The following is a 22,190-nucleotide window of genomic DNA, read 5'->3' as shown; positions in this document are numbered from 1 at the left end:
GATCGGCGCGATTGCCGTTCTGGGATGACAACAAGTCGGTCCGGGCAACGCATGGTATCTGCATCTGCGTATAATCGTAATTATGATCTTCCTCAATATATTTCAAGATAGAAGGTATCACATACTGGATATCGTACCTAAGCAATTTCGTATGGGTTTTGATATTCGACGCGTTTTTCAAGATTCCCTTTGGAATTTCGGGATTCCGACCCAATGATCAAATAGGAACATAGGTACGTTGACTGACCTGGTAGTCTACAGCTTTTATTTTTAAAGGGTTGCTACATGGCCATTTCAATCTTGGGTAAACATAGATTTCTTGAAAATAGCATTGGAAGTTGAAGTCATGGTATTATGTATCTTTCGCTAGTAAACCACCTGGCCGATCTATAGAATCTTTGATGAAGCTTTGCTCCGACCCTCGCTGGGAAACAATGTTAACCTTCAGCATGAATGCATAGTCTGAGGTACTTCCTTGCAATTCAAGGCAGGGGTTGAGCCCATATTCGTTAAACCTTTGGAGTCATGAGACCCCACATGTGCAATAAGCCTGCAATTCCATAACGGATTTTTGAAACTTCGGTATTCGCGAGGCTGCCAATGGCAGAAAATCCCAGGAAACAATTCCTCATGAAGAATATTGAAAACTATTTCTTTCAAATGAAAAGGGTCCTCGGCAAACCGAGCGAATCAAGGAAATCAATTAGCCAGGGCATGACTGTGCCCTAGTTACTGCTTCCCATGTGCTGAATTGCCGGTATTGTTGGATTATCACTTCTGGGGGTTCAATATGGTGGCCAGCCTCAGCCATAGACCCGACCGCTCGAGTCTCTCAGGAAAATTGAAGATATACATTTGCTGAAAATGACATTCATGATCCACGAAGAGCAATGGCGCCTAGAAGTGACAGTTCAAGTCGGCGCTTGACATCGTCGAATGTGCTATTGGATTTTTCAGCATCAGTCCTTGTGCTAGGTGAAGGCAATGCCCCAAGTTTATATGCCTTCTTAATCTTGGTTATGTCAGAGATCTCGGCAATTGCCTGGTTGTCGAAAGGCACAGGGGTTCCTTCGATAGAACTTTCCAGATGTGCGGCAATGGAGTCATGGGTTATCTCCGGCGATACGGAGACTTTCACCACCAACAAGTCCTTGGTGGAGTCGGCAATGCCGAATTTGCGAAATGAGTCAGCGATCTAAGACAGTTAGTTTTCTGTTCCAATGAGGCTATGAAAGACCAGAAGGGCTGTGCTGCTCACATTGTTGGCTGAACTAAAGGAGAACACTATCTCCGAGTGCACGTTGCGAGACTTGAGACGATTGTTCAAATAATCATTCAAAGCCCTGAAGATTGCCGTGAGAGCATGGTCTCGCGATAAAACCTATTTCATTTATAAAATATATGTATGAGAATGATTATTCTTCAACAATTGAACTCTAAAAGGTTTATACACGTACCATGCTTGCATCAACCAAGGCGTACTCAAATTCAGTGTTCCCACCAAGAAGCTGCTCACGCAAAAAGGCTGAATTTTCTACATTCCGGTAAAGAGCCACATGGACTGGAAGATCGGCCGGAAGATGAGGAAGCTTGATTGTCTCTAGTAATGATGCCATGGTAAAAAGCTCATATAACGTCTGTAAGTGCAAGCCACACCCCACCTGGATATGGTGGGCAATTGTTCGATGTCACATGACAATTCTGGAAGCTTCGGACTTAAGAGAAGCCGGTCATCCGGCAGTGAGTAATCATGCTGATATCATTCCCGGCTATATTTGGAGAAGCATTCCCCTCAACTTCAAACCCACTCTCGACAATTACCGTCGCCATGGCTTTCTTTCTTCGGCGGCCATTCGCCGTCTCTTCGGCACTAAAGCAAGTTCCCAGGCTTTCTAACACTGCTCGCTTCATTTACAACTCCCCTATCAAGTCTACCCAGGCCGCTAAGCCACTGAGCACTTCCTCCGTCTTCGCCAAGTCCCGCCAGAACTTCCAAAATGCCTTCCGTCGCACCTACATGCAGCAGACCTTCAACAGCCAAAGTGGCAACATGGGCCAGAAGCTGGCTTACGGCGCCGCCATCATTGGTGGTACCGTCCTTGCTACCAACTTCATCTTCAACCGTGAAACTCGCGAAGATGGTGGCATGCCCGATTACGAGCGAAGCTTCCTGAATGAAACTTTCATGCACACTGGTCTTGGTCTTGGTATTATTGCTATCGCTGCTCGCGCTCTCCACACCAATGGTTGGTCGGTCCGTTTGATGACCATGAGCCCTTGGGCTGTCCTCGGTGTTGGTCTGGTTGGCAGCATTGGCACCATGTACGGCACCATGTACACCTCCCCGGATAAGTAAGTTTTCCACTCATTTAATCACGTCTTCTTGCTCACTTGCTAATGCCCCAATAGCTACGTTATGAAATACGGTCTTTGGACTGCCTTCAACCTCACACAGGCTGCGCTTCTCTCCCCTCTAATGTTCTACAACCCTGCTCTGCTCGCTCGTGCCGGTATGTACACCGTCGGTCTGATGGGCTCAATTGCCTTCGTCGGTGCAACCGCCAAGCAAGAGAAGTACTTGTACCTCGGAGGTCCGCTCCTCGCTGGTGTCACTCTTGTCGCTCTCTCTGGTCTTGCCCCCATGGTTCTCCCCGCCACTGCTGCCCGCACATTGATGTGGTCTGAGCGTATTTGGCTGTACGGTGGTCTGGCTGTCTTCGGTGGCTTCACTCTCTATGATGTCCAAAAGGTCCTGCACCACGCTCGCTTGTCCCAGCGGGGCCTGATGAAGCGTGATGTTGTCAACGAGAGTGTTAGCCTCGAGCTGGACTTCATTAACATCTTCGTTCGTATGGTCCAGATTTTGGGCATGCGCGGCAACAACCGAAAGTAGGCAATTTGCCAGATGTGACCATCCGCTTCCTTCTACTACCTAATTTCCTCGGCATCCTGTACTTTTAACGAACTGCATTCCTTTTCCCTTTCCTTGTTCAATTCCCTTCCCACCTTTCCATGAGGAGGTCTGTCATTTAAGACATAACAAATGGGGATAAATCTCCACTCCTTAAAGAAGCTTCTGCTTCAAAGAAATACCCAAAAAAAATCAGAACACTGCGCAGACAAAAAACTCGTCCTTTAAATTAGACTCAACGAAGTTCGGAGCCCACTCTACCCATGAGCGTGTGACCATTAGCGTTATTCCAAATTATTTCGAATTGAGTCCCCCAAAATCAGTCACAATCTCCCGGTAGTGATTTAATATTTAAGAAATCTGAATATTAGGCCTCCAATAGCTTCGGACTAAACTATGTACATAAGATTGTCATGCCCCTGGTCATTAGATGCTCTTGTACATACCAAATCCCCTGCATGCAAAGCTGAACAGACGCCTTTGAGTTGAGTCGTCGCTCCATACCCTTCATTAACGATGGCACTCTCAGGTCCAAACAAGATGCCTACTTCTCAATGGATGTTATTTTTGCAGCCTGGCTACCCCATTCTGATAGATAAGATGTCTTCCGAACTTGACGTGAATATTGCCCTTTACCATTTGTTCTTGATCTTGTGCCCAGTTGAAACCTGCAATATCAAGCAAGTTGAGCCTGGTCCTAATTTGATGCCAAATTTTCGACTTGGTATTTCGGTACGTGAGAAGAATCATGGCAACAGCTCGTGACTTGATGCAGTATTCGACCTGCGGAACTGCATAACTCTCTCTTCGTGTGGGCAATCCTCGAAATGATTGAATATCAGCTCCATGGTATCCTTACCTTCAATCTAACCGTACACTTTGTGTCTAATCTGGAACTTTGTTCTTATACAACATCGTTTGCCCTCTCCATTCCCATTTAGGTCCATACAGAATGAGTCGGATGGATTGATCTTGAAGAAAGATTCAAATTCAAATAAATGGACAACTTGCCTTGCCATTTTCTTAAATAAATACAAGTCAGGAGAGCATCTCTCAACATGGTTGCAGAGCCGATTGTGGTTCTAGTAGAAAACACGCTAAACCCAAAATGGAGTACCTCAACCAGAGCTTTTCCCCAAGTCCGCATTCCCACCTCATTGAACAACTACCTACGCCCTTTCCAAACGTTCTTTTCCCACTCCCTTATCTACACTTCTCTCAAAATGTCAAACGAAATGGAAGTGGATCCCCCTGTGACCCAGGATGACGTCCCCGAGCAACAGGAGCGCGGCTTCGAGCCTCACACACAATCCGGCGCGGTCGCCGTGCGCAGTATTGAGGGTTGGATTGTCATTGTGTCAAACATTCACGAAGAAGCGTCAGAGGAAGACATCACCGAACTCTTTGCAGAGTATGGTGAAATCAAGAACTTCAACTTGAACCTGGATCGACGCACAGGTTATGTCAAGGTACGCTATGACCTTTCTTGAGTGCTGATGTCGCTGCGGTGGCCAGCTTTCATATCACAGGGTGCAATTAAATTATGACTTGTTGATAGCCTTTGAAGACAATTCTTACTGACACTTCCATGCTAGGGATATGCGCTTATCGAATACTCAACCCTCCCAGAAGCTACCGAAGCCATCAAAAACCTGAACGACACGAAGCTCCTTGACCAAACTATCCACGTCGACTACGCCTTCGTTCGCCCACCTCCGGCCGCAAAGGGCAAGGGAGGCCCGAAAGGAAATCGGGGTGGTCGGGGCCGTAGCCGCAGCCCAAACCGGAGCCGCAGTCCCGAAGCTGAGCACAACTAGCTTTGATCTCTTAAGAAAGATTGATTCTCTAGACGGGAGGCAACTACCACTACTTGTCTACCCATGTTGAATCCTAGACTTTCCTCTTATTTTCTCGTCGTTTTCTATGGAGCGCTTCTCTCTTCACCTGTTTACCTTGCATACCCCCAACCTACGACTCTTTTGATGGATGACGAACAATCGGTGTCCTGACCTCAGCCGACCTGCTCTCTCTCTCCTCGGCTGCTTTGATAGGCTTCCATGGCTTCTTGCGTGAGAATCATTGCTAGCATACCCATGGAGAGGTTGGTGTCGGCGCCCCAATACAATGTCCTGGAAGGTACGAAGATATGTCCTTGGTCTAGTTGTTTGTCATTCGCTGACTTGGGCCTAGGATTGAAACAATGCCGGTCGATTTGATGCCACATTACATCAAATCAATTTCGCGCATTGAGTTCTTCCAGTTGAATAAATTGGTTCAGCTAGCAACGATATATAATTTCAATAAAAAAAAAGAAACAGAGCTATGAACATGGATATCATATGCCGCAATTCTAAACTTCGGTGCATTATACGCGACCTATAACAGTTCAGTCGCCGTTTAATTACATACTTTGCCTTGACAGATACGCATACGCATAGTTATGATTGAAGTTCATACGTATACAAATCAGCTCCGTATCTCAATTTGTACCCATCATACCTTGCACTGGTTTCTTATTAATTAACAAAAACGTATGCTAGAAGTCGATGTCCTTTTCTAATTAATTACTTTCCCTCTCTTCCCTCGTTTCGAAAACAGAACTTTGCATTGACCTGCATTGTGCAGCCAGCTTCAGTCCGAGCGTAGCCTCGCGGCTCGGCATGCTTGACTAACTATATAGCGACCAGGGCTGAATCACACGACCAACGAGCACACCTCCAATAGATAGCATCTCGTGATGCATCATAGTTATTTACCTGCTGATGTTTGGCTAGATAGCTTTTCATGGTTTACAGAAAATTTTATTGTGCAGCAATAAACATCCCAGCCAAGCGTCCATGGAGTTGAATTCAATCAGTTTGCACATGTGGGGATGCCCCAGGTGACTAATACCTCAACTAGCCATTTCAGGGATCCAACCTTTTTTCCTTCCCCATTTCCCCGCATTAGAGGCTATCGATGTTCATGCGGGCGGCTGTTGGTGCTTTGGTTCCTCTCTTTTCTCTCTTCATGGCATACTATTATATAGGGGAGAGACAGTGATTCTACTTTGGAATTGTCGGATTCTCTCCCTATCGATCAGAATGACCTTGTCACCGACATTCCAGGCCCCTTGTGGGCTATCTCGATCTCTATATATGATTATTACCTTATTCTTCTTTTCCTTTTTGGTTTTGGCCACTTCGCTTGCAACCGAACCTCAGAAACACCTCGGGGAATCCCTGCCTGCCGCGCAGGGGTCAGTCCAATCGCAGTACGATGCTTTGGAAGAGGTCAAACTTGGAAATGGCATTGCGACAGATAAGGGCTCCAAGAGCTGGCAAACTCCCACCCAGACACTGCGGGATCTTTTTGACGCATTGAATGTTATGCAAGATAGCTATTTTTGTCTGTGGATGGGCACATGGCCAACCAGTATCGATTGGACTGCAGCTGTCCTGGCAACGCACGTTGGCGCAACATTGTCGTCGTTTACTTCGACTTGCGCACTTGACATCGCCAATGCCAAACAACCTCATGAATTATCTTTCGCCGCACTCGAGAATACTGTCAATTATTTCTTCGGCCACCTCAACACCTTCTATTTTGGCGAGAATGCTTTCAGCCTACGGAACCAAGCCTACGACGACATGCTCTGGGTAGTGCTAGACTGGTTAGAAAACATCAAATTCCAGAACCTACACTCTGACCTCCACTATTCCAGCTCGAATAAATCGTCCGGGTCGGCATGGCACGGCACGCAGTTTAGTGAATCGGCCGCCCATCGAGCACGGATCTTCTACGAATTAGCTTCTGTGGGATGGGACAAAACCCTATGTGGTGGCGGTATGGTCTGGAACCCGTCGCTAGAGCCATACAAAAACGCCATAACGAACGAGCTTTTTATATCTGCAAGCATTGCGATGTACCTTTACTTCCCTGGCGACCCCATCGATGTCCCATTTATGGCCACCGCCCAATCCCCGCTCCCCCATGATCCCAAACACTTAATCGCTGCAGTCAATGGGTATTCATGGCTGAAAAACTCTCATATGACTGGATTATACGGGCTCTATGCAGATGGCTTCCATATCCGTGGCTGGCGTAGCGAGTCGGATCCAGGTACTCGGAAATGCGACCAATTGAATAAGATGGTCTATACGTATAACCAAGGTGTCATTCTCAGCGGGCTGAGAGGCCTTTGGCTAGCTACTAGCTCACAAGAGTATATGCTTGATGGCCACGAATTAATTCATAGAGTCCTTCGTGCTACCGGCTGGCCGAAGACTTGGTCAAACACATGGGCTGGGCTCGGGCGTGGAGGTATACTTGAAGATTACTGTGATTCGCACGCTAGTTGTTCGCAGGATGGGCAGACTTTTAAGGGTATATTCTTTCATCACCTTACAGAATTTTGTCGCCCGCTTCGGGTACAGGAAGAAAGATTCCTAGCTAGTCAGACCAAGAGACCTCTCGCGGGCGAAGAGTGGGAAGAAGTGTACGGCAACCATCTGAAGCGCTGCCGTGCTTACGGGTCTTGGATTGAGCATAACGCCCGAGCTGCGCTTATAACTCGTGATGATGACGGGAAGTTCGGTATGTGGTGGGGTCTGCCTTTCTTATCAGTCCTAGAAGCAAATGAGATCGTGAATAGCAGCACTATCCCCGAGGGGGCAGAAGACTACCGCAATGGCGATCTGGGTACTAGCCCCGCCTCTTTGACAGCAGGCGTCCCTCGAGACTTCAATGACCGGGGCCGGGGCCGAACGGTTGAGACGCAGTCTGGTGGCGTCGCAGTGCTGCGGGCTTTGTTCCAATGGCAGACAAGCGATGCTCTTTCATGAAGTTATTATTCAATATTTCGGGCGTTTCGCGATACATATCATCATTATCATTAAGTTTACCTAGTTTTCGGCCCTTGTACAACACATTCCATTACCGGATACTGGAAGCATTGTCAGTTTTTCTACATTCCATTATACTTTTCTTTGGATATCGGACCGTTTCTACTATGTACTCACCCGCATAAGCCACAACCAGTAGGGCGGGCTGGTTCAACGCGGTAGGGCCCTCAATTTATTAAACCCCAATTGAATAGATAACACCATTACAAAGTCCCTGAACAAATTTCCCTACCGATCTACCTACCTAGGAGAGGAACCAACACGCTGAGCGACAGTGTCGCACTTCCAAAGACACTATTGACACAATGTTTCATCTGAAAGCGGCGACCTCGGAGCCAACGCTACCAGTCCCAACAACCGAGCACAGAGGCATCAATTTATCTCAGAGTCCGGGAGCCATGCACCATCATGCACCTCGTAACCTTCCTCTTCAAGCCCGTGCACGGTTCATCTCGCGCTGGATCGACCAGGCTTCCATCAGCTTAGCTCCACTGTATTTATGGAAAAGCGGGATGAATGCTCCGTAACAAGCTAAGGAAATGTACGGAGCACGGAGTACAGACTATAGGAAACAAAAACCGAGGATGTTAATCTAAAATCTAAAAACAGGATTGTGAGATCGATTGATCTGCCGTTGTGGGACGCTTGTATCGATCGGCTTCAGTGTCTCAGTTTGTTTTGATGGCTTGTACTATGGTATGACGCAGAGCCTCTTCCATGTGGGCGAATTACGTTGCAAGTGATGTTTAGCTGGGGCTCTATGATGGATCCGATAGGACGTAATCACTGAGGCCCGGGGGTACGCTAGACCTTGGTATTGAATAATCTGCATATCTATAGATTCAGGTTCTTGGTTATGGATTTGGGGCCGTTATCGACCAGGAAACCAGGTACCTATAGATACACCACTTGCAACCTTAGTATAGTATATGAATTTGGTTTGCCATGTTGAAAGTAAATAGAATACTAATTGGAAACGATCTAGGTATGTAACAGGGCAGCGGTAAAAATAATCAATTCTATATTGATATCTAATGCTCAGTACTGCCGAGCAGTGTCCATGTAGCGCTTAAGTATACCTATACAACGTTCGGGATTTCAACCGTGTAGGTACAGCATAGCATATACATACAACCTGTCAAGCGCATGCCAGTGTCGGTAACTGTCCGATTCCTTTTTCTACTGGATATCCCCGAAGAAATGGAGTATTCAGCCTCGCCAGCGTGAGAGAGAACAGTCAACTTTACAGTGTCACCGAAGAATAGTCCAAGTGGATATCTCGAATGGCATGACTCCTTGTAGAGCGGGGACTGTGAATACAGGTTTCTTCCTAGCCTACCGAACAATTTACAAGGCTAGCTACCGTAGAAGTATAGCGCGATTGAACTAGGTGAGTTGGGGGTCACGATAAATGACAAGCACGACATGGTTCGACCCACCATCAGGCAGCACAGCCCCCATACCTCGTGATAATAAGATTGTCAGTTAACATTGCATCCAAATACCTGGCATAATGGTATGTTTTCTTCAGGATTTCTTAAATCAATATATGACTTTTTTGAGCTAACATAGTGAGCGGGTCGTCATCGTAATCAGAAACCTTGGACATAATTACGTATCCATAACAAATATCAATGAATTAAACAAATGTCTTACATGCAGAACACATACAAACTTTCAGCGCGGTTGGATCTTGTGCAACAGCTTTTGTTTTCAAAGTTTGTACGATCTGTATATTGGGTACCTTTTAAAAAAAAAAAAAAAAAAAAAAAAAAAAGGAGCAGAATAAAAAAAGAAATACTAAATCACTGATTGGCTATGCTGCAGAGAGAAATATCCCGCGGCAAAGAATGAATGTAGCCAGTGAGATGGCACAGAAGATTGGTAGCCACATTCCTACCCACCCGCACTAACCCAAAGAACGCGCGCCATCCGCAGCTTGGGGGGGGAGTGGAGTTTAGTGTGCTTCAAGACTAGCCTTACTTGATGCCCCCCTCTCCGTAACTGAAATGAAACATGTTCGTACGGAGCTGGTGGGGGTGGGAGAAAAGGAAATGCGTACGGTAAAGCGAATCAACGCGGAGGACTGACATGCAGATCGGCAGGGTTTTGGATAATTGACCCGAATGAAGGCCATGGATTGCCAACAGCCATACAGCATGTATTTTTTGGGACAGGGATTATTGCAGTTGACACGCCATGTGGGATTGGAGGTGCCGGGTGGGGTGAAAAGGTGCAGTTATTATTCAGTAACAGTTGGAAATCTCGGTTACGGCATAGCTCAGGCGAACATGTGGTTTAATATAGAGAGGTTACGTGGATTGTTCCACGCAGCCAGAATACTAAGCAGTGCTTCAATGTCTCAGTTGCCTCTCTTATTGTATCGAACGACCAGTGTCAATTAATAATTCCAATAGCTCGTAGATTTTGGATACGATGCTGTACTACGTATACGGACTCACCAGATGTCCACCGGTATACATACATGCATGACGGAGACATTGAGGACGTCTGTGCAGTATTTTAATCTTATTCGCAGTCACACGCTCCCACGTCCCACCGAAATCAGGCCTGAGCGCCCCTCTTCGCATCTGACTCGGCGGAGATCCAGGAACGAAGGCTACTGGTTCTTGGGGTTAGTAGTAGGAGGGGTTGGGTCAAGAGATACAATCTCTTCCACTCCGAAAAGGTATATAAATGAGCACACATTGAAAAAACGGAGTGATGTTTATATTATCATGGTTATTCTTATATGCATTTGTAGGTATGTATAAAGTATGCTAATGGTAGGATTTATTACATCGTATGTGCTCTGTATGGGGTACATGTGCAACCAACCATATTGCTGAAAATTTCCATTTATGTTGTAGTTAGCTTGCGCAAAGTAATTTTCCGATCGGTCATATTTACTTTTGTATTACCAAGGGTGTATTTTCATTTAATATCCTTTTAAAGGTTCCACTTCAAATATCGATCAAATCAAAGCTACAAAAATCGTACATTTAGGATCGTAATACTGCAGGATTTCAATCCTGCAACAGAAGCCAACGAAACAGAACAAAAAGAAAACTCCGGATTGCCGGTCCGACCATGCTGTCATTACAGATAATCTGCCTCGTGCAACGTCTTGATCCTCCTCCCCGGCCATGAACAACTCGTGCAGCTGGTGATGGAGTGGCGCCGGCAGTTCTGATTCGAGTGTTGCGCTGCAGCGACCGTTCTCCAAATCAAGCCACCGCTGGGACCTGGGGGACCCATGGATGGTACTGTCGGGTCTGGTACCTGATTTTGGCTTCTTTAGTCCTGGGTCACACAGTATAAAGGAACCGAACCAGCAAAAATATCATGGTATAGGCTAATTTAGCAGAATTATGGAAACGGAGATGACCCCTTCGCCCCAAAGAATCTGACCGGTTTAATTGTTGCTAAAGGCAATGACCCGGGGGCCAGTATGACACTCTTTTGGAATCCCTGTGATCCTTGATAACTATGTAATAATCCCCGATACGTGTCATATAGTCAGTCAGCCTGACAGGCTGTCCCCGCCTAAGGCAAACAAAGCCGGAAGGCTTAGGAAGGCGTAAAAAGGAAAACAAAGGAGTGGATTATACATCCTGGACACTCCATACGGAGTGTTCCGTACAACGAAGAAAGCTTCCAGTGAATTTCTTCCAAGGTTTCGAAACTTCAGACAGCCCGGCAATGTGTGTGTGGAGAGTACGATTTTGACCATCAGGATCGGCAGCAGTGGTGACCCTGGTTGGTTTCACCTCCTTTTAGTCGGCTAGCAATCCATCAAATGGGACGGTTAATGGTTGAATCCACGGGAATGGATCGGCTGCTCCAAGCGTTTACCGGGCGCGCATTGGTCCCTCCCCAACCCATGACTCCGCGCGGCTTGTGAGAAGAATTACACCGTAAAGGATCAAGGAGATATAGGTACCTGGATTTATCATATAGCCCATCAATAGATTTGCGAATATGGACAATTTTGGTATGTATATCTACATCTATAAATTTTAAGTAAAAGCAATACCTCTGCGGCTATGTATACTCTGCGATGAGTTCATCAGAGGACGAACCCGTGTTTAATTTAGGGCTAACCGAGCGGCATGGAAGTCTTGGCTCTCCCACTGGGGCGTAAAAAGATCGGCTCTTTTCTTTCCCACTCTTTTTGTTTCTTTGGACGAGGGAAACTGGGTCTTCAGGTTGCAGGCGCAGGTACTTTTGCGCTCTATTTGAAAGGATAAAAGGTTACTGACAATTGATAGATCTACTTTCTCCATATCCTCCATGTACAGTAACTAGGGATTAGGTTATCCCTTGAGGCTTTTGATTTCGTGGTTTCTGCAATTCCTCCCTAATTTGCCGTTCGCCACCATTCCACCGCCGAGGAAAGGAAGTTTAAGTACACCGTAGTCCGTACTCCATCCGGAGAAGACGCCCGTTTATAAGTGGTACGGGGAAGCTGAAGGCATGTCCGCGTGAAAAGAAGACAGAGCCAGTCATATGGCGTCATCTCCGCTCGTTGAGGCTCGATCGACATTGCATAACACGCCCCCCCTGAGAGGTGGATGAAGATACACTTTCCCCATACCGCCCAGATGAAGCACCAATAGCTGGTGCTTTTATTTTCTTACCTTCTTACCTTCTTACTTTCATTATTTATTTATTTGTTTATTTAATTTAATTTTTTATTCCATCATTTCTTACAAGGTTGAGCGGTTTATTATTCCCTGTGTTTCCAGAAGCCTACGTATGGTTCCGGCGTTTCAAAATCATCTTTATTTTGTAATTTCAAATTTAAGCAGGGCTGTTCTCGGGGATTGGAATGGAAGTAGGTAGATAGATATGTGGAGAACTAAAATGCCTAGCAAATGTATGTAGTATTAACAGTACATAGCGATGAAGTATAAGCTGTGGGGTGATGTTATCAAGTACATATACAGAGTAGCCCGTAACAAGGCCTTTTTAACAACTTTACCTGTCTAAGCAGGTCGATAGTCAAGGGAGAAAAGAGAATACGTGTTCATCAGCGTTCGGTCACACTGGTACCATCTTTCATGGCGGTGGGAGTGGGGGCGAGTGATTATTGGTCAACAGAGCGGAGTCGGGAGCCAACTAGTTAGGAACTCCCGGACTAAGCTGGGTGGAGCCAGGAGAGGGAAGCGGTGTACGGGGATACCATCTGGAAAGGGGGATTAACCAGAATAGCAGAATAAAAGAGGCACAAATGATTAGAAAAATAAGTATATGGAATTATAATAAATATGCAGAAAAGCACTGTAAATTGCTGAATTATATATATAATCATAAAACTCAAGTGCATATCTTATCCCTACATATTAGAGTGTCACTTGAGATACTTCAGAGCTATCGAATAATACATAAAATACCAGACCATGTCCAAAAGGGTAAAAAGGATGGCCCTAAGCCGGACCTCATCCGCTGATTGCTGCTCATTTGTACATGTACATTTTGCCCCCGCTACGGAGCCCTGGTGTCCTTGAGAGAAAGAAAAATAGAATAAAAAACAGGTTCGCTTGCCTTCTCTCACCGGAACGTAAGCTAGGAGAATCAGATGGAAAGAAAGGAATACCCAATAAGCAAGATAGTATAGACTGCCTATACTATATGTGGGCAGGCACCTACTAGTTAATATGCTTACTATAAAATATGTTTGCAAGGATCTATATGGATGGATCATCCTGGGTACATGCTTAATACGTAAATCAGAATATTTGAACCTTTTGGGTACTCAAAAATACTCAAATATACTTAAATACATGGTGTATTCTATGGTAAACTTCGGTACACAGGGGCCATAATGGGGACAATCACCTTGGAATAAGCCCAATGTTACCAATAAAGGTAGGTACCACGACCTGGGTTGAACTTCACGAGATGCCTAAAATTACAGTAATAAACTCCCTCCCCATATAGGAAAAGACAAACAGAAAAAGAAAAAGAAAAAGAAAAAGAAAAAAGTCAGTTTTAAATTCAATTTCGGAGTGGGAGAAGGAGAGAGAAAGAGGGGGGACGATCAGTAACACCCAACCAAGGGACTTGGCCCTCCTCCACCTACTGAAAAGGTGCTAAGATAGTCCGTACCGCCCACCGCTCTCGTACGCTTCCAAGTATCCTGGTAACGATACGCCGGTCCCGAGCTCTTCATCTTTTCGTCCCTTTTTCGTGCTTTTTTTTGCCTTTTTGACTTTTGCTCTACGACCCCTTCACTTTTTCCCTTTCTCTCTCCCTATCTATCGCCAAACTCGCACTCTTTCCACCTCACCCGAGTCTTCGTCCAACGTGGTCCGTTTCAACCGTCAACCTCGCGACCAAATCACCACACGGAAATCCCCCCTCCCCTCAACACGCCCATTCTCGTGTGCTCCCGATTTCCAACCATCAACACCCGATTCCGACCTTCAACCGACCCCGGTAGCTACCTCAAGCGTAACACAGATCTTTCGTCTGGGGTACATCGCTAGGGGGTAGACCGTGGTCGATCAAAACGCCGAAATATTCGTTTTACCGACCCGTAAACAGCGAGAAATCAACGGCATAAAAAACACCCAGAAAACCGGAAAAAAGGAACCTTGATCAAAGCTACCTCCCGAAGAGACCGTTAGTAAAGCCGCCACACTGGACCTCGCCAAATCCCATCTTTTCGACTGTGTCTGTTGCGAGAAACCTCCCATATGTCTGATACAGAGATGACTGAAGCCTCTCCCGTTGACACCTTGCCGCAACCAAACGACGGTGGCCGCATGCATATGTCCTCTTTGTCTTCATCTTCATCTATATCTGACGCCGAGACTGAACGCCGCGGCCGATCTGAACGACCCCGTATGGCGAGCCGAAAACCCAGTGCATCTATTCTGGTACCCCGTGATCACCCCGAAATTGAAATTGAGGAGGAGGAATTTCCCCCAGACGACGCCCGTGCCATGAGTCCTCGAAGGAACTCTGCCGACTTAGAACGGCTGAGCAAGGAGGCTCGACAAACTCTCCAAGAGTGAGTATTGATCACTCCCTTTGATCTGGAATTACCAAGAACCCCTGGGTTCTTCCAATGATCAAAATAAAAGAAATCCCATTTAAATGAGATTTTTTCGTGGAAATTCACTAATAATCAATTTAGACAGGCCAAGGCCCTCCAATCGTCATTGCAAGCCCTCGCTGAACGAATCGATGTCGTCAAATCGGACCATGACAAGCTGGAGAAGGACAACAAGATTTTACAAGATTACATTGGTGGACTCACCCGCAATATGACCAAAGGCGACTTAACTCGAAGTACGAAAGGACGCAAAGCGCATAAGTAGCTCAATCGCATCGGGGCAGGGAAAAGGTCACAGGCTGGCCATCGATACACTGTGACTCAGAGACCTGGAACCCTACGCATCTAAAGAACACCCGGGAGCCAGTTATACACTTTACGATTTACACCTTTGATTTTCGATTCTCTCCGCCTTTCATGACGACCCTTAAGCCTTCTCGTTAACATTCTCACCGTGGTCCCAATCACTGCTCCCGAATTGAACCCGAGCTACCCACGACACCATACCTCACCAAAATAAAACTGGCAGACGATAGGAGAGGATCCATATGGGGTTGAGTGGAAAGGAACAATTCCTTCATACGAAGATCTATTGTGTTCGTTTCCCAATGGGAGTATTTTCCCACGGTTGTCGCCACACCGTTATTCCTACACTTCTCACTTCCAGCCACCCGACCGGTTCGATTTGGCCTTAACCCACTTCATTCTTACGTCTCATGCCGTTTTACACCGTTACACCCCTTTCGCAATCGAGTTGACCGTTATTCAAAACTGCCAAATCGTCATTTCTTGTGATTATTTACCACAAGGGGGCGAAATCGGATTACTTGTGACATCATTGCATACCCGGGATGCATCAAGTGGATCGCCACCTGAGTCTTGGCAACTTTGATCCCTTTCGGATCATCCATCGTACATATGGCGCTCCTTACCAAATGACGCCCATCGATGTGGCTTGGACTGCAGGACGATCATCTCTTCACCTCCGGCAATACATTACGACAGGCCTTCATTAACCCCCATCCTATTATTCTCTTCTCTTCTCTACTTTCAATTTTCTTTTTCGTCTCTTTCTTTCGGCGTTATCCTTCATCTTCCATTTCACTGACTCCCACGGCGGCTCTTTGCGGATATTCACTTGTATTTTTTTCACATCATTTCTTTTTATTATCGGATGCATAGCACCTTGGGCGTTTTCGGGGACTGGGACTAGACTCGATTTGATTGAAATGAACACTTACCGGAGCCCGCACAGGATATTGTTTTCGTCATCGTATGGCATTGCATGGTCAGCGGCAGGACGGCGTGGGAAGTGAGAAGCATGATTAAGGGGTCATTGTTTTCGGAGCAGTCCATTTGCCTTTGTTTTTTTTTCATCGCCTCACTTGATCCTCTTCTCTCAACATATCGGAACGATCACCTGTACATCTTGATTTCGCTTTTGATGGACTGGCTTCGCTGAATGACTCTTCTTTCTTCTTTCCACGCCTCCTGCAGTTTTCTGCTCTTTTCTTACTCCTTGCGGCTCTACTTCTCTGCTACTTGCTTCGCGCTTGTCATACCCTGGAACGTGTGCATGTCTCAAGTCCCCACCCTATTATTTTTCATCGCCTATCATACCCCTTCTGTCTAGCTTGCATGGCTGGTAGCATGGTGGTTCTATCCATAGCAATGGAGATTGTTCAAAATGATTATGTCCCCTGTCCTATGTAAGCCCTGATATGCGCAAGCAACCGTAAGTATGTCCCGCCTATTTAGCTATCGAATAATGTAAGGGTGTCGAGTGTAGAGCCATTGCGCTACTCCCTTACATGCCAGTACTAAATAAAGCCCACACTAGATTCCCAGGTTCTTGTGCTTTTTTTAGTACAACCCCAGTTCCTCGAAAATTCATACTATTTCAAGTTGTACTTACGCCACGCAACGGCTGTAGTCTCCGCCGTACGTAAGTACTGTACTTTATACATCAGGCCAAAGAAATTCAATTTCACACACAAAAAGGGGGAAGCTTAATGGTAACAAGCCTAAATAGGCATATCGGCTGAGCAAAGGACATATCCATTAGTACGTGGGTCTATCTAAAGATATACGTGCCTTAGCAGACGCTAAGTGTAGATCAGGAGCTCACCTGAGCTGTATCCAATGCTCAAGTTAGTAATGATCAGGGGAAATAACCCACTTGCCCCAATTTTCAGTTAACTTGGCAGATTATTGAAGATCATGATGATAAAGTCTGTGCTTTAGGCAGAGGTACTTTTGAACTTGATCATGCTTGTGCGTATGAATACGGATTACCTCTCCGTACGTATGTTTGACCTATCATTTGCCCTTGGCGCCTTATTGTACAACTGTACGCTTATCTGGATCATGATACCACATTTACACCTCGGCAACTGTATGCAAAAAGAAGATGACGGAGTACATTAATTGAATTGATATGTGTATGCTGAGCTGCCATCTTCGACATTTAGCAACTTGCTAATTTCGAGCTGTTTCCTCCATCCCAACAGGTTCAATATGTCACATGCCCAGCTATATTGGATTTGTATGTAGCTAAGTCTCGAATTCAACCTTAGAACTTGCAAGATCGGATTGAAATAATTAGACTTAGCTTCCATGGTATATTCATAAGATAGTAGATAGAGACGGGGCAAGAAAAGCAGCTATAGATGGAAGCTCTGCTGCTCTTCACGAACTGGAAACGTAGCTTGCATTATTAGGGATTGTGGTTGAATGTTCTGAAAAAAGCCTAGGGAGCAAACAATGGTATTGCTGTCAAATGTCAGAAAATAATGCCCAGCTGCTAGAGCTAGATCCTTGCCATCATTTTCTCCTCTTATAGTTGCTGTTGAAACCTTGGAACTAGGTAACACACCCCAGAACCTTGGAAGATTGTTATAACCCCAGAGAGAAGGATCAAGGCAAGGAATCTTCGTCTCACATCATCGGACTGTAGCATTCGAATATCTGAAACCTGGGATAGTCTTACACATGTGACCAGAATAGGATATTCAAGTCTCAATGCTGGCTTGGATGGGCTTTGGACGCGAAAGAGTATACCTACATGTGCTATCTGGGGGTGTATTTTCACAACCTTAGAATCAACCAGCATGTTAATATTTGAAGAGACACATAGTCTATGTGCATGTTTGCGTCAATGTCTTCAAAGAGAATACAAGGAGGAAGTACTTGAACATGACCTCATGCTGATGTATGCACGTTGGTTGGAGATTGGAGATTCGATCCTGAGCCTGAGGCCACCTATCCAAAATGGGAAAGAGCCTCCAAGTGCATGCCTGTTTACCCCTCCCTCGGATGTCCCTCTTAAGTATGTAGGCCAATAGCCAGAAACGAGAATCCCCAAAAACAGGCTGTCATCCAGACCTGCGAAATAATTCAACCTGGTGTTCTTAGTCTGAAGCTCAAAACCTGGGGATCCCTTGAACAGGCAAAGATGAAGCTATTCAGAAACCAAATTTGTATGTGTCAATGCTCAAAAACTCATGTCAATACGATGCAAATCCTTTCAATGCTTTTTGGGGTAGGTCAATGCTTTTCAGGCGTGTCAATGGTTTTGGGGTCGTGTCAATGCTTCTTGGTCCATGTCAATGCTTTCCCCACTATGACAATGCAACATACATTTACATACGTCTATATCATTGCTCTTCATGCGATGTCAATACTGCTTGTGTAATATCTATGGATGCTCTATCTAACACCCATAAACCTAAAATCCGATTTAATATTTCCGATCCAGATATCTTCTCGGTGCTTTTACACCCTCGGAATAGAAGCTTTAGAGTTCTGGAGATCTCATGGTTCTGCCACATTTTTAGGGCTATCGACACAACCAAAATGCCTAACCATCCATGAATGTATAGTCGACTATAGACATCTTTTGATGCTAAACCTTTGAACTTGGAAGACTTTCTTGTATTTTTTAATCCCGAACACTTATATTAGCCCACCGAGAACATAGACCAGGCATATAAATGGTACAGATACATCTCAACTATCTTGCATCTTGAAGTTACAAGGAGAAAGCAGGGCAACCTGGGGTACGCCTGGAATGGTGAAAAATTGTCAGGGCGCGTACAAAAGCTAGAAGTAGTAGGAAGGAATCTCTTGCATGCCTGGCTTATTTACTTGATCGCTCGACATCTACTACACTCAGGCTCTATCACGATGCAATGGTCGACGTCTTAAAGACCTCAAGTAATTCTAGTTCTTTGGCAATTTCCAAACCAAGACTAGGGATAGAGCACCCAGAAAAGGGTATCACCCCAAGACGAGTGAGTACAAGGGGGCAAATACACCTCAGTTGATCATTTAAAACCACATCTAGCGAGAAAAACGCCGCGAGGGACAAAATACGAGAAGATATAGAAAAGAAGAGATAGAAGAAGAGAAGAGAAGAAAAGTGTGGAAAAGCCAGATCTGGGGATCGGTACGAGGCCCTCATTGTAGTCCTGATAAGGAGCTGATTTAAAAAAATTCTCTGTCCGTGTGTATATGTGTTGTGGGTGTTTCGAGAGCGCGCGTGAAGGGGACTCTTTCAGGAAGGGGGTAAATAGAGGCAAGTAGACAAAATAACAAGGAGAATGACAAAAAACGAAAAGAGAAGAGCTCAAGGTTTCAAGAAAGAAAAAACACCAGACCAAAGGAAACTAATTTCGAAATGAAACAGAAGACACGAAGGGATTTAACCCGTACAGAGAGTAGCATCTGGAAAGAAATCGGCACTTCCTCCTATCTCTAGGTCGCAAGACCCTAAGAATGGAGTAATACAAAGATTCAAATCAATGCATCTCACGGGGGGCCTTCCCTACACGTCCACTTGTGCTCCTTGTACCAAGAAACCAGTCACAAACAACTCTCTCGGTTATTTCATCCACCTCAGGACGTGTGTCCGTCATCAAGATATTTTTTAAGGATTCCAGCTTTACTCAGCGGGCTTGTCACCCTCAGCAGCTGGGGCTTCCTCAGCCTTCTTCTCGACAGGGGCCTCAGCAGAACCGCCCTCAGCCTCGGAGGAGGTCCAGAGGGTCTAAAGAAAGTTAGCGATATGTCATAACGCAAAAAAAAATGATAAGACATAGTGGACGTACCAGGTTGTCACGGAGAAGCTGCATAATGAGGGTGGAGTCCTTGTAGCTCTCCTCGCTCAGGGTGTCAAGCTCTGTAGAAAGCACGTTAGCGGCTGGTTTACAGACATAGAGAGATAACGGGAAGGGAAGGGAAAACGAACCAGCAATGGCATCATCGAAGGCGAGCTTGGCCAGGTGGCAGGCCTGGTCAGGGGAGTTCAGAATTTCATAGTAGAAGACCGAGAAGTTCAGGGCAAGGCCGAGACGGATGGGGTGGGTGGGGGCCAGGTCAGTCTGGGCAATCTCGGTGGCAGCCTTGTAAGCCTCCAGGGAAGCATCGGCGGCACCCTTGCGGCGGTCGCCAATGGCGAACTCAGCAAGGTAACGGTGGTAGTCACCCTTCATCTTGTGGTAGAAGACCTTAGACTCGCCGCTCTCGGCGGATTTGATAAGGTGCTCATCGAGGACCTCAAGGATGTCATCGCAGATCTTGGCCAGCTCAGCCTCGATCTTCTGGCGGTACTCCTTGATCAGAGTAACCTGGGACTCGTTGCCCTTGGACTCCTCCTTCTGCTCGATAGAGGTAACGATTCTCCAGGAGGCACGGCGGGCACCAATGACGTTCTTGTAGGCGACGGACAGGAGATTTCGCTCCTCAACGGTGAGCTCAACATTGGCCGAGGCGACGACCTTCATGTTCTCAACCATCTCTGTTTGGAGACTATAGTCAAAATCCCGATGCTCTGATTAACAAATTTGTGGGGAGGAGGCATGCGAACCTTCATAGCGCTCGGCCTGCTCAGCGAGCTTGGCGAGGTAGACAGCATCTTCTTGACCCATGGTGAAAAGTTCTAGATCGATTAAAAATCGTCAGTTTGATAATTCCACTAATCTTCGTTTCATAGATGGCATTCTTGTTTTGTGGATATACGAGGATGGGAATCACGCCATCGACATCATCGCCGACCGGGAGGGGTAGACACGGGCGGCAGGACCCTCCCCTAGGATTGGGGGCAACTATAAGTTGGACTTGACATCACTCAAGTCATCCCAATCACAACCTTGTTGTTCCCCTCTCCGTGAAGTAGACATCGTGACGATCATGGTTATGTTGATGATGGCATGGGTGGGCTTTCCCGGGGCAGTGCGGTGTTTGGATTCATGACGAAGCGGTCGCGGCCGTCCCGGCAAGTAAACAAGGGAACAGTAGAGACGGGCTCTGACCATCCACAGGACATGCGATTCTGAATGATGCACATATCCGCGAGGAAATATTGCACTCGATTGGAGACCCCGCCTTGGGTTCAATGATTCTCTTTTTTTCCCGTTATGGAAGGGGAGTGGGTTTGAGGGGGCAGATTGTTGTGTGGCTTGGACTCCAGGGCCGAGGAGAAAGCACAGGAAGAGGGATGAAGCAAGATAGAAGAAATTGAAGAGTGTATCAACTCACCTTGATTGAAATGAAGAAAATAATAGCGGGAGAGTGGATAAAGAGGGAAAGGGGGGAAGTTCCAAGATGAAGGGGAGAGGAGAGTGTGAGAGGGAGAAGAGGGGGAGGGAATCAACAGGGCGGTGTCGTTGGGATTTAACGCTACGGACACTTCAACTAATAGGAAAACTGCCTTGCTGTGATTTCACTGCAGTCGTCAGGTCTATATGGGTGAATGTCCCTTTAAGAACTCAGTTCGTCAAGATTGAGAGGAGGGGGTTTTTTTATTTTATTTTTATTTTCTATCGGTATGGTTGATTCCCTTGTCATCTGCCTGATTGTCTATGGTGATCGAATTGTTCGTGGTCAACATCATCCTCATCTTCTGTGTGGTTCGGTGGGCCTCCCAGCGTCATCCCCCATCCCGCGCCCGCCAATCGTCCTGGTGGTTCCCTACTTTCGCGCCTCACTTTTTGGAAGTTGGAACACAGACCCTATACAATTCTTGTACAAGGGTGATTTGGGTCCTCATATCTCCGAAACAGCCCTAACTTCGCCCCTCGAAATTTAGAACCATTTCCTAGTCTAGACTATGTGGGTATCAAACCCTACAGATATATGTAGTATAAAGAGTAGGCTCAATTTTTTTCTGCTTCCGGAGTATTCAGGGATATGCAGTGGTATAGCTCGTATATCGTTTACTTCAAGGCTTAACATGATCACCGACTAAGCCCCTCGTGATCTATTGAAAGAGTCGAATTAGATCACGTTCACTTATCGCAGAGATTTAATGGAGCTGGGCACGGCTGACATAATG

At 46.1% G+C, this 22,190-nt stretch overlaps 6 protein-coding genes across 6 annotated transcripts; 4 read left to right on the top strand and 2 right to left on the bottom strand.

Moving 5' to 3' along the window:
- Positions 1 to 871: 871 nt before the first annotated feature.
- On the bottom strand, positions 872 to 1,616 carry N7478_003395 (EKC/KEOPS complex subunit CGI121/TPRKB; the record flags this gene model as incomplete). The annotated part of the gene is made up of 3 exons (XM_056919609.1): positions 872 to 1,195; positions 1,259 to 1,381; positions 1,458 to 1,616. The coding sequence occupies 3 exons, from the start codon at positions 1,614 to 1,616 to the stop codon at positions 872 to 874; spliced, it is 606 nt and encodes a 201-aa protein (XP_056782767.1).
- A 212-nt stretch (positions 1,617 to 1,828) lies between these two features.
- On the top strand, positions 1,829 to 2,893 carry N7478_003394 (Bax Inhibitor family protein; the record flags this gene model as incomplete). The annotated part of the gene is made up of 2 exons (XM_056919608.1): positions 1,829 to 2,352; positions 2,410 to 2,893. 2 exons carry the CDS (start codon positions 1,829 to 1,831, stop codon positions 2,891 to 2,893), a joined length of 1,008 nt encoding a protein of 335 aa, XP_056782766.1.
- Positions 2,894 to 4,134: 1,241 nt separating this feature from the next.
- N7478_003393 (RBM8 family RNA-binding protein) lies at positions 4,135 to 4,728 on the top strand (the record flags this gene model as incomplete). Its single annotated transcript, XM_056919607.1, has 2 exons — positions 4,135 to 4,380; positions 4,507 to 4,728. 2 exons carry the CDS (start codon positions 4,135 to 4,137, stop codon positions 4,726 to 4,728), a joined length of 468 nt encoding a protein of 155 aa, XP_056782765.1.
- Positions 4,729 to 5,994: 1,266 nt separating this feature from the next.
- Positions 5,995 to 7,734, top strand: N7478_003392 (putative glycosyl hydrolase; the record flags this gene model as incomplete). Its single annotated transcript, XM_056919606.1, has 1 exon — positions 5,995 to 7,734. One exon carries the CDS (start codon positions 5,995 to 5,997, stop codon positions 7,732 to 7,734), a length of 1,740 nt encoding a protein of 579 aa, XP_056782764.1.
- Positions 7,735 to 14,495: 6,761 nt separating this feature from the next.
- Positions 14,496 to 15,122, top strand: N7478_003391 (short coiled-coil protein; the record flags this gene model as incomplete). Its single annotated transcript, XM_056919605.1, has 2 exons — positions 14,496 to 14,812; positions 14,939 to 15,122. The coding sequence occupies 2 exons, from the start codon at positions 14,496 to 14,498 to the stop codon at positions 15,120 to 15,122; spliced, it is 501 nt and encodes a 166-aa protein (XP_056782763.1).
- A 4,677-nt stretch (positions 15,123 to 19,799) lies between these two features.
- On the bottom strand, positions 19,800 to 20,784 carry artA (14-3-3 adaptor artA; the record flags this gene model as incomplete). The annotated part of the gene is made up of 4 exons (XM_056919604.1): positions 19,800 to 19,904; positions 19,966 to 20,036; positions 20,106 to 20,654; positions 20,724 to 20,784. 4 exons carry the CDS (start codon positions 20,782 to 20,784, stop codon positions 19,800 to 19,802), a joined length of 786 nt encoding a protein of 261 aa, XP_056782762.1.
- Between the last annotated feature and the right edge of the window lie 1,406 nt (positions 20,785 to 22,190).

Source organism: Penicillium angulare (genome assembly GCF_028827245.1).
Source record: "Penicillium angulare strain IBT 27051 chromosome Unknown utg000003l_segment0_segment0, whole genome shotgun sequence".
NCBI lineage: Eukaryota > Fungi > Ascomycota > Eurotiomycetes > Eurotiales > Aspergillaceae > Penicillium > Penicillium angulare.
Note: the sequence above shows the minus strand (reverse complement) of the source record. Positions and strands in the feature narration are given on the sequence as shown.